At 40.0% G+C, this 12,400-nt stretch overlaps 1 protein-coding gene across 5 annotated transcripts in view; it reads right to left on the bottom strand.

Annotated features, from left to right (window-relative positions):
• The window catches only part of PCTP (phosphatidylcholine transfer protein), a 34,910-nt gene extending 28,946 nt beyond the window's left edge, over positions 1-5,964 (bottom strand). For all 5 annotated transcript variants that reach the window (XM_069482368.1, XM_069482367.1, XM_069482366.1 and 2 more), the window contains exon 1: positions 5,735-5,964. In XM_069482368.1, coding sequence (XP_069338469.1) covers positions 5,735-5,875 — 141 coding nt within the window. In that variant the 5' untranslated portion in view covers positions 5,876-5,964. The remainder of the gene's footprint in view (positions 1-5,734) is intronic.
• Between the last annotated feature and the right edge of the window lie 6,436 nt (positions 5,965-12,400).

A 12,400-nucleotide genomic window follows, 5' to 3' on the forward strand; every position in this document is an offset into this window, starting at 1 on the left:
AGGGTTAAAGTACTTTGAGAAATATTATCATGGACAGTACACTTCTTTGTCCAAAGCAGAATAAATTCTGAAAGAGCTGATCTGCATTTATTTATGAGAAATGTCATAATGTTTGCAATTGACATTTGTAATCCCTACATAGGAGTAACCTCCTGTAGTTGCCACCTCCACCCCCCAACCAGACCTCATTCCCTTTGATTTATAGTGTTTATCTGCATTTACATCCCTAACTACAAAGCAGGTTTGCTGAATCACAAGTCTCAAATCCTGGGAATGCACCCTTGAGTGTGCATTGCCTCTCACGGAAGAGCTCATTTCTACTTCTCGGGGAGACAGGAAGCCTCCCCAATCTATGTCTGCCAACTCCAGCCACTTTGCAGCAAGTAACAGATTCAGATGTTATGAAAAGTGAGCATTTTTCACCATTGTAAAACAATTCTAATGTCAGAAGTCAAAGTTGCAGCTGCCACTGGGAAGGATGTAGCAAGACCGTAAGACAGTTGACTAAATCTGATTTAATATTTGAGATCTCTCTAAGAAAACTGGATGGGTTTAATCCCTAAGGACTGTAGATAGCTGGGTAAAATAATAATGATAGCTAACTCTTACTATGTACTGAATATCAGACACTGAACTGAGTGCTTTACATGGATTATTTCACTTAATCCACATAAGGATAATATGAGGTTTGGACCATCAGTAAACCCATTTTTCAGGCAAGGAAACTGAGGCTTAAAGATGTTCTGAGAAATGTCCAGAAAAGGGAAATTTATAGAGACAAGGACCTCCATTCGGCATTGCCCCTGGTTCACCTCAGCTGTTAGCATGGTATTATGTTCAAGGATCCAGAATGTCTAAACCCTTCCCTGCAAGTCACCCCTGCTCTCAAAGGGGTTCCTAAGGCTGAATGAAAAATCAGAGTTCCACTTTATTAATAGCCACCTCCTGTAATCCCCATGCAGGCACCTGGTGACAGACAGGATGAGAGCATGAAACATGGCTTAGGTCTGGAGACAGAAGGGGCACCCTATTCTCCCCTCTCCCCTCCTCCCACCAAATCTGAACCTTGGGGCAGCATTCTCCTATCGCCTCACATCCATGGGCTCATCCTGAGAGAGAAGTGAGGGAAGGCGGAACTGAGGCTCTAGTATATCTATCCAGTTGCATGCTCAGGGCAGATGGAAAAGAAGAGGCTGCTGACCTCAGGCCACACCAGGAAGTAGGAAATGCCACTCATGGGTGCCCTCCAGCTTGAGATATGGTGGCCCTGTCCACTAGGAAGATACAGCTCAACATGTGACCTTTGATTTAATAATTGTCCTATCAATCATGCTGGTAACCAGAAGGGTGGGAGAAAGGGGCAGAATAGTTCTATAACCACAAAGTGAGAGAAGCTCATGATGCAAATTGGATTATGATCCCACCTGGGGGAAACGGTGGTGGCATCTTCTCATCTTTAGAGGGAACTCTGTTCTGTGAGTTGAATCTGTGCTTCTCTCTAAAGGCCAGACCTCTCTCAGCCCAGCCTGACCAAAGGCAGAGTTTTCTCAGCGACGTCAGGCTTTGAGTATTTTAGTAGGTCAACAGCACAGGGAAGAACGGTCCCTGGGAAAGTACCGTCTGCTCCTCTCCAAACTCTTTGATTAGAAAACCTATTCAAGGACAAAAACGCTATTTAGGCAGTCCCTTCTTACAGTGCCAGGCATTTAGATTTAAAAACTTAACAAGTCAAGCCATCAGCCAGAGCTTTTCAGTTGAACATTTATTTTGTTTAAATCGAAGCTGTGAAGTTCTGTGTGAGGTTTCACACTGTCTAAGGGCATGTCTCGGTGGCCTGGCATGGTATGGCAGCCCAAAGCTCCTGCCAGGCCTGACTGCAGATCACTGGAAAAGCTTTTCTAAGTCACCCTACAGGAACTTCTCAGCACTGCTCAAGGGACCACATTTACTCTCAAGTGGCCACTAATTTCAAAATCAGGGACAGTGAGTCTTCAAATGGACGTTGCTTTTGTCTTAGGGTAGTCTTTGTCTCACTCCCACCTTTCAGTTTGCACTGCATCCTGCCTCTGGCTTTAGCTGTCAATGTCAGGACCCCCTGAGCACCAGGCTACATGCTCCCTTTGTACCAGTGGTTCTCAAAGTAAGGTCCCTGGATCAATAGCTTTGGCATCACTCAGCAACTGGTTAGAAATAGAATGCAAGAAAAGCAAAAGGGAAAAAAAAATTATATATATATATATATATATTCTAATGCACACTCAATGTACACTCAAGTTTGAGAATCATTCTGCCAGGTATCATTTCTTTCAATTCTCTCAACAACCCTGAAAGGTTAAGTATCATCCTTGTTTTGCAAATAAGGAAGCTGAGATTTCTAAATGAGAAGGTATCTGACTGACATCACCTGGCTTATAAGGGGGCCTGGCCCCAGCCAGGCTCTCCCACTTCCGCCCCAGTCAGGCCTGTCCACCTTCTGGCTCTGCCCAGAAAACCAGCTCAGCCTGGCTCAGGGACTAGTGCTCAGTTTCTCTACTTCAGTGACTTAAAAGCCAGCATGCTCATAAGAATCTCCTGGGGAGCTTTAACGTAAAAGAAAAAAAAAAAAAAAAAAAAAAGCATTTTATTATGAAGAATTTCGACCATACACAAAAGTAGAGAGAATAGAATAATCCACCCCAGTGTGAAGGGGGAACCTTTCAAAAGGACCACCTAAGCCCTACCCCAGACCAATTAAATCTGAATCTGTAGGGCTTGGTGTTGCTTTTAAAGCTCCCACGTAATTGGAATGGGTTTGAGCTTTGAGACACACTCACTGGTACATTTCTCCTCCAGACATTTGCAAGTCTAGAATAATCTCTCACTTCACTTGTATCTCCACTCAAATGTTAGGCCTGTGGAGGGGCTTTCCAGACTCCTTTATCTAAAACCACATCACTCCAGCTACCCTTGCCATGCCATTTCTTTATCCCTTTGTCTTCCCACTTTATCTTCTCCATAGCATTCTTCTCCCAACATTTCATTATGTACTATGGGCTTATTCTCATCAATGAGTATGACTCTTGTTCAAAAAGCTCATTCACTCAGGCAGCAGCTCCCTCCTCCTTGGTCACCACTTATTCCCAGTATCTGTGAAGGCAGAAGCAGGTGGGAGGAAGTTGATGACTGTCTGCTGAATGAATAAATGGATAGTAGAGCTGAGATTTTAACCCAGGCCTACCTAACTCCAAAATCCATGCTCTTCTCATGCATATCACATGGCAGCCCTTGACTAGTTTTGCTTAGCCTACAGCAAGAGAATATAGTTCTTGCTATGAACGGTATACTGCCAAACTGTATATTTGGCACTGAGTTTATCAAAGTAGACTGGTTGTGCTAGTCACTAGTTGTAATGTCTTATGTGGCTCACTTAGCAACTCTGGGTCTTATTTCTATCTGTAAAATAAGAAAATAAGCCCATCTATGCCTATCTTCCAGATTTGTTTACAGAGATAAATGAAAACTTACATGAGATGGCATTTTGTAATTTGCAGCATGAGACGTTATCATTACATCAGGAGGAAAAGAAGGTAAGAGGAAGGAAATAGAGTAGGCGAAGAAAGAAAGAAGAGAAAGGAAAAGATGATGGTGTCGGACAGAATGGTTTAGAAGAACTTTCTAAGTCCAAACTTTTGTGATTTAATAGAAAAAAATATATATAGATCAAAATGTTGTACATCAAAAGTGCCCATTTGTCCAAGAACAGGATTCAGAATCATTTGTGTCTACTAAAAGAAGGCCACAATTTAATTTTTTATTTTAATGTATAATTTATTTGTTACATTGAAAACTCTTTCAAGTGCCTCTGTGCTTGTTTTTTCAAAGCACATCATGGTAACTTTGTTACAGCATCATTTAGATCATGATCACAATTTTGTTTTTCTCCCTTCAGGAAACTAGTCAAGAAGGCTCTGCAATTCTAGATGAGAGGTGCTGGGCACCCAACGTGGCCAAGGAAAGATAAGGAAGGAAATGGGCCAGAGGCCAGATATGTTTGAGTAGTCAAATCAATAAAGCTTGGCCAATGCCTTGATGTGGCTGGTAAGGAAAATGGGATAGTCAGAGAGAAGGTAAAAGGATTTTGTGTGAAACCAAGGTACCTGGTAAAGTTATGGGCCCCAGGTCTACACTATGAGCTTCTTGGTCATCTTGTTATACTCAATGGTCCTGGTACGTAGTGGGCATTTAGGGTTTGCTGAGTGAGTAATTGCCACCAAAATATAACAACTTGATGCAGAAAAAAGTAAATACAGCGGTTCCAGCATCTGCTCTGTTCTAGATTATAATAAAAGGGCCTTCCCTACTAATTTGTAAATATTCAAAGTAGCATATTCCACAGTTCCAGTAACTGGGAGAGGGGTGGACTGTCTCCACAGCAAATATGTATATATTTAGAGAGGAAATTACTTCATAATACCAATAGTCTCCATTTATTTAGGGTAGGGTTTCTCAATCTTGGCAATATTGTAATTTGGGACAGGATAATTCTTCCTAGCAAGAGGTCTGTCCTGTGCATTGCAAAGTTATATACAGCTTTCTCAGATTTTCACACGCATCTGAAAAATTTGATTGAAACCTCCTAGTAATCCTGTGAGGAGGCAGGACAGAGTTTTCATTCCTGTTTTACAGATGAACAAATTCTAACTATTGTGAATGTTTCTTTTCTGTTTTAAAATACAGAGATACAATATTTGATATAAACTAAAATGCAGTTGCTTCAGAAAGCAACCGCACATTTAACATTCACAAGATCATGAACCTTCCAACCCCACCACTGCCCTTAACTTAGCAGGGCCTGTTTGGAGATTGGTTTCACCCCTCCAAGCCTGTTTCTTCCATCTATGAAACCTGGGGTTGAACCAGGTGAGCATCAGGGCTCCTCCCAGCTATAACATTAATAACATTATAATACTCTGGTCCAATGCCAAAACACTTCGATTTCACCTACATTGCCTGCGGGTGACTTTTAACCTACTTGCCAGGCTGCCACTGTTACACAATGCAAATGACTATGAGCTTTGTATGACAGGTCTCAGGGGCAATGCCTTCCACCTGGATGGCTACCTGGTTCCAAATGCCTCCAATAAGGTCCTGAGAATTGTTTAATAACCAACTCTATTCCTCCTACATCTTTGATCTTTTTGCCTGAAGCTTCAGACTCAAGCTGTCAAGTGCAACTTAGAAGAAAGAGGCAGCCACCAAAAGAAGCAAGTCACTAAAATAATAGGTCCCTTCTCGGCACCCCCCACACTCGCTACCCTACATATCCAGTCCCCTAAGAGTCTCGTTTCTTTCCCATTATAATCAAGCCTTAGAACACCGCCCCTCCCCCAGTCCCATGCACCATAGGCGCCCATTAGGGAGAGGGGACTCTTGTCCCTTGCATGGGCCTAGGAATCAGCCGACCCAGGTTTTAACGCTGTCATTAACGTCTAAGAAACTACTTCCCCAGTCCTGACTGACCTGAGGCTGAACTCCGATGACCTCACCACTCCCCTGGGTCTGCACAGAGGCAAAGTCACTCGGAGGCACCGCCCCCGCGCTCGCTCCGGAGCCGGCGCCGGGCCGGGCGGAGCTCCTCCTCGCGCTCGAGAAGACCCGCCCCAGTCCCTTCCGCCGCGGCAGCCCCGCACGCCCCGCGGGAAGGTGGCCCCGGCGCGCTCCTGCCCCCGCGGTCCTCCAGCGCGCCGGCCGCTACCTTGTCCCGCCGCCCGTAGACGCTGATGTTCATGGTCTCCACCAGCAGCTGCCAGCCGGCCCCGGCCCCCACGAGCTGCTGGAGCTCTGCGTAGGCCTCCCGGAAATGCTCCTCCGAGAAGCCGCCCGCCGCCCCCGCCATACCTCCTCGGCCCGGGATCCCCCGCCTGGAGTGCGGGCCGCGGGCCCGCTAGGTATGCGCTCCGGGACAGGACGACGGGGCGGCCACAGCGTGATTAGCAGGGAACCGAGGAGAAGGCGGGACTTCGACCAGAGGCGTGGCCTATGGGGAGGCGTGGCCCCGGAGGGGACGGGTCTAGAAGAGTGGGCGGGGCCGAGAATGAAAAAGAGGTAAAAGGAGAAAAATTGGACTTGATCTGGGAAAGGAAGGAGAAGCTAGAGAAATGAGGAGATTAAAGGGAAAGGGAGAGGGAGGAAGACATTGATGTCACCTCAGAAACACCTCCTCAGTAGCGCATCCCATACTCCTCCCCACCCACATAACCTACAAACCTGTAATTAATCATAAGACATCAATCAGACAAATTCAAAAACTGGAAAACTGCTCAAAATAACTAACCTGAAATTTTTAAAAAGTCAACATGAAAGAAACTGTTCCAATTCAAAAGAAATAACAAGCACATGTGGTGCATAAATACTAATGTTAATTGAATCATGGATTAGGAAAAACCCATTAAAAGGCATTTCTGGGATAATTGGGGATATTTGTATATACCCTGTCTTCAGTTAATATTATAGAATTATTGTTAATATTTTAGGTATAAAAACTGGTATGGTGGTTGAGTGGAAGAATGTTACTGTTCTTCGTAAATACATGCTGAATTATTTAGGGTGAAGTAGGCTGGTACCTGCAACTTTCATTCAAATCATTCTGTTTTAAAAAGTGTGATTGATATATAGACAGAGAGGAAAAAGTGAAAAAATATAAGCAACTGATTAATTTAGATAAAAGGGAGCCAGTTTTATTGCTCTATTCTTTCAACTTTTCTGCATATTTGAACTTATTCAAAATAAAAATTTAGAAAAAAACCTACCTATACTTGTTTATAGGCGACATAACTAAAACATAATTAGACAGAAATGTGAAAGTAAAAATATGGAAAATATACACAAGTAAACCCTAAACAAAAGAAAGCTGTTATGGCTCTGAAAATATCAGATAAAATAGACTTTACGTCAAGAAAAAAAATAGAAGTTCACGAGTTAATGACAAAGGGACAACTCTTCATGAATTCTGAATGCTTACATTTGTATTCACTCATTTTACAACATAATCTCAAATACATAAGGCAAAAACTGTCATCAGTACAAGAAGAAATCAGCAAATTCACAATCACCATGGAACTTTTTAAGGTCCTTTTCTAGGAAATGAACTAATCAAGCAGACCAAAAAATTTCTATAGATATGGATGACTTGAGTATATATAATAATTCATATCCTTGATTTAAAGGGCATATATAGAACCCCATACCCAATAAATAGAAACAAATATTAATTGAAAATACTCATAAAGCATTCATAACTGACAATCTTGTAAAAAATATTGATAGTCTTATAAGCCACAAAGAATAATTCCAACAAATACCAAAGAATTGATAGCATTCTCTGATGACAATGCAAAAATAAGGAGCAAACAAAAATAGCCAATCCCTGTCCCCATATATTTGAAAATTAAAAAACAAAACAAATACACATTTATTCCAGTAGCCTAGCCAGCAATTAATTCCCTGCATCAAATTCTTTTCTGCTTTGGTATCTAGAGAGTTTTTGTTTTCTGCCCTGACCCCTGACTGATACTATATTCGTGGTTTAAGACATTTAATATTTTAAAGACCATTTCTATCAATTCAAACTATAAATACAATGAGATTTATATGAAAATCCATAAAAGGTGTTCAAGGAACTTGACACACCAATTCTAAAATTCATAGAGAAGAGTTAAAGGACAGGCAATTTGAAAAAGGGGAAAAGCAATTTTTAAAAGAAGGGGGGGAAAATAAAACCTACCCTACAAGATATTAGGATTTACCTTAAAGACAACGGTGTGATATTGATCCAGGGCTAGGAAAAAAATAATAATAAAACAATGAAATAAATTTCTACTCAGAAATATGTCCATGTACATATTGAAACATAGCAAGTAAAAGAAGATAGACAATTTAGAAAATGGTGTTGGAACAACTGGTTATTCTTATAATGATATTCCTATATTATATCATACACAAACGTAAATTCCAGATGTATAAAAGAACTATCTGTGTCAGGCAAAGCACTGAAACTTTTATATGATAATACAGGAGTAAACCTTTATGACCTGAGTTTAAAAAAAATTTTTTTAAAAAACACAAAACAGCACACACCATAAAAGATTGTTACATTAAAAAGCAAGAGCTCCTGTTCAACTATACACCACAAATAAATTAAAACCCAACACATAGATTGGTAAAAGACATTTGTTACTTACATAGCCAACAAAGAATCAATATTGAAAATATACAAAGAGCTTTTAGAAATCAATAAGAAAAATCTAAATAATGCAATTGAAAATACGAACAGTGAAAAAACCCAACTGGTACACAAACAATGAAAAGTTGCTCTACTTATATAGTAATTGGAGAAATGCAAAATAAATTATACCATTTCATTTACATAAAATTGTCAAAAATGTAAAAATCTGAAATTGAGTGTTAGTACATTTTCAGGGAAATGAAAGCCACAACATAAAACATTCCAATTACGGTGTAAATAGTAGTTTGAAAAACAATATGACAAGACCTGTTAAATTTGAGGATACACATGCTCTCCGACACAACAGTTCCACTTCTGTGAGAACTGATGATACTGCATAAGGATACATACTGTTTTAGTGGCAAAAAAAATTGGAAACAGCATAAATGTCCACCAATCAAAGAATAAACAAATAGATTGTGATATATTATTCCAGAGCTTTTGGGATTAAAAAAAATCTGCTTGTATATTATGGATAAATCTTGAAAACACTGTTGAATGAAAAGAATAAGCTGCAGAAGAATGTATAGCGTAAGATACTTTGTAATGTTTGTGGACTACACATATGCCCTGAAGTTGCTAAAATGTGAATAGGAAGGATTCATGTTAAGTTCAACAGCATCTGTTCAATTTTATTTCTTTAAAAAAATTGTAAAGTAAATACAGCACAATATTAATGTATATGCTGATGGGGGGTTTCTGAATGTTTTATTATTCTACGCACTTTTCAGTATATTTAAAATGTGCATAATTTAAATAAAAATGCTAGAAAGGTATCTTATAATTTTCATTAAAAATAGCAGGAGAAAAAGAAAAACACCATTCTGGAATGTTATGAAAAATGAATGAATGAATGTTCACAAATGCCTAACTTTGCACAGAGAACACACATAGATTTCCTGTTGATCAGTTGGTTTTTCCAAAAAAAAAAAAAAAAAAAAATGAAGGCCTAAAAGGATACAGTAGTCATCCTTTATTCACAGGCAATACGTTCCAAATAGACACCCGAAACCATGGGTAGTAGCTAACCCTATATATAGTATGTTTTTTTCTATACCTACATACCTACAATAAAGTTTAATTTATAAATTAGGCACAGTAAGAGATTTAAAAAATAATAATAAAATAGAACAACTAAGTAAAATAAGGGTTATTTGTACACAAGCACTGCGATACCACAACAGGCAACAGTCAATCTCCTAACCCAGGTGACTCCTGAGTAATTAAAGGGAGACGACCGCATACACAGCCTGGAGTCACTGGACAGAGGGATGAGTCATGTCTAGCGCAGCAAGGAGCTGGACAGTATGAGATTTTATCACGCTACTCAGAATGGCACAAAATTTAAAACTTACAAATTTTTACTTCTGGAAATTTACACTGAATATTTTCAGACCTCAGTTGAACAAAAATAACTAAAACTGTCAAAAGCAAAACCAATGATAAAGGGGTACTACTATATCTGTTCTTATTTACTAGGAAAAGCTACTATGCACCAAGCAACTGAGAAGTGAATGAAATACGTAGTATCAGAGAAAAAACTGGGTAAAGATCTGAACTTCTCACTTTCCCTAGGGATATTTTCCACAATACAGAACTAATTTGGTATGTAGATTCCTAAAGTTAGCATGGTCAAGAGATCTGGGTTCTAGTCACTTTAAGAACCACACAAGTTAACTTTAATTTTCTAAACCTGTTTACTCAACAACTGATATAAAAATAATACCTATCTCAAGGATTTGCTGAGACAATTAAGCAGATAATACAAACAAAAGCACTCTGAAAAGTGAAAGTGAACACTTTTAATAGGTATTTCTAAATTCTGTAGCAGAACTGCTTTTAATGTTTCAATTGCCATCCAAATCAGTTTATTTCTAGTCTATTTAACTTGTACCCTTGAACGTAAAATGCACAAGAGTGTTATTGTGTTACGTCAAGGGAGAAAAGAGGGTGAGGATGCTATTGCTGGTCTCCAAAGTTTATAAAATAACTTGTAACAGTCAATTAGTAACAGTTTAATATTGTTGAGTACTCAGTTATGAACCAGAAACTATGCTAAGTTTTTTCATTTAATTCCTGCAATGCCTCTGTGAAATCAGTTCTATTATAATCTCCAGATTTAACAGAAGAAACTGAGCTTTAGAGAAGTGAAGTAACTTGTCCAAAGTCACATAAGTAGGTCAAAGGCAGAGCTAGAGTTTGAAATCAGTTCTGGAGACTCCAGAGACCACTTTCTCATGTTTAGGTCACCTATTAAGGATGTAGGATCTACAGACATGAAGCAGTGAACATAGCTTCTAACCTGATTATATTTATAAAGATCTTTGTTCCTAAAATACTTTCTATGAACCCTTGTAGCCTTAAAACTATAAAATTTCATACTGAAAAAGCATTTGGATATCATCTTTAATTTATTCTCATATTTATTCATTTATATACTCATTTGACAATTATTTAGTGATGATAAATATTTGTCAAATGAATGAGTACATTAATAGATAAAAGAATGCATTAAAGGTGGTATTGGAATGCGTTTTCAGTATGAAATTTTATGGTTTTATGGCCAAAACAGCTATCATACAGTACATTATGCAGCAGATGCAAATTCTCATCCTTAACCAGTACTTCACGTGAACATGTGAACACAATTAATTAGAGAAATTATTTTCGGTACATGTCATATGTTTTCTAGTCAACCCTTTTTATTTTACAGATGAGGGAATTGATGCTCAAGGATACCTTGAATAATAACTTTGTTATTCAGTTAGTCAAACCATGTTGTCACAGATCCATAAAGACTGAGGGTCCATGGCATATTTTTTTTTAATTTTAATAACATTTTATTTGACCCAGTCGATCCAAAATATAATTCGCATGTAATCAACATAAAAATTAGTAAGATATTTTACATTTTTTCCCCACTCTCTTTTCAGATTCTGATGTGTATTTTACACTTCAGTCAATTCCAATCAGCCACACTTCACAGCACAGCTACAGAATGTTAATGTTTTCTCTGAAACAAGGTGCTTCTGTAGCACACAAACATAGCTTTCCATAGCTCTGGAACAGTCCCAATTTCAAAGGCTCATCCTCCCTGTCCCACAGTGCAGGCCTTTGTCCTGACTGGGGAACAGCCACTCTAAGCACTCCTAGTCTTCTTGAGCCCTGCACCCACTGGTGTTACCACTGTATTCACTGTGGTCACTTCATGGTCCACCATCATAAAGCAGAACTACAAAGTCAGCAAAAGCTGCTGGCAGGCTTCAGGTTCTGAGTGGTCCTCATCTCAAACCATGCCACCCCTTATCAGTATTTGAAGTGAGAGGAGCCCTCCCAAGGCCTCCACAGCGGAACAAGCTGGGGAGAAGGGGGTAGGTGTGTACTGCCCACAGTCTAACTAGGAACCTGTCCAGGAAGAATGGGGCAAGCATACTGCCCCTGCCCGCTGAGGCCCACCATACAAAGAACCTCCAGGCAGTAGCTGTGCTCTAGTCTCACAGTACCCTTAAGGGCCTACTCCTAAGACCCTGCCCTTACCTTAGCAAGAGTGCTAGAGCCCTGAGGCCTCCTCTATCAGCCAGGCACAGCCAGAGGGCTGGATGAAGTACAGCTTATCTCAGCAGTCTACCACCAGACTCTGTCTCAAAAAAAAAAAGATTCTTTCTGGCCAAAGTGATAAAATGAAGAGTTATCAGTGAAAAAGGACTCTAGGGACACTGTAAGCCACAGCTCACAGCTGTAGGAAGATAGCTGCAAATTCCTATCCAAAGTGAGAACCAAGTTGGGGGGTTGGGGGGGAGAAGGGGCAGGTTAGAGGACAGCAGTTCCTTTAGAAAAGGAATGGAAATAATGCCAAGGCTGCTCTGGGCTCACATCTGTAAACATTTCAGATGGTAGACCCTGTGTTTAAAAAGTTTGTGAGGCTGGGCGCGGTGGCTCACGCCTGTAATCCTAGCACTCTGGGAGGCCAAGGCAGGCGGATTGTTTGAGCTCAGGAGTTCGAGACCAGCCTGAGCAAGAGCGAGACCCCCGTCTCTACTAAAAAATAGAAAGAATTAGCTGGACAACTAAAAATATATATAGGAAAAATTAGCCAAGCATGGTGGCACATGCCTGTAGTCCCAGCTACTCGGGAGG

The sequence above is a fragment of the Eulemur rufifrons genome, chromosome 9, assembly GCF_041146395.1.
Source record: "Eulemur rufifrons isolate Redbay chromosome 9, OSU_ERuf_1, whole genome shotgun sequence".
In the NCBI taxonomy this organism is placed as follows: domain Eukaryota; kingdom Metazoa; phylum Chordata; class Mammalia; order Primates; family Lemuridae; genus Eulemur; species Eulemur rufifrons.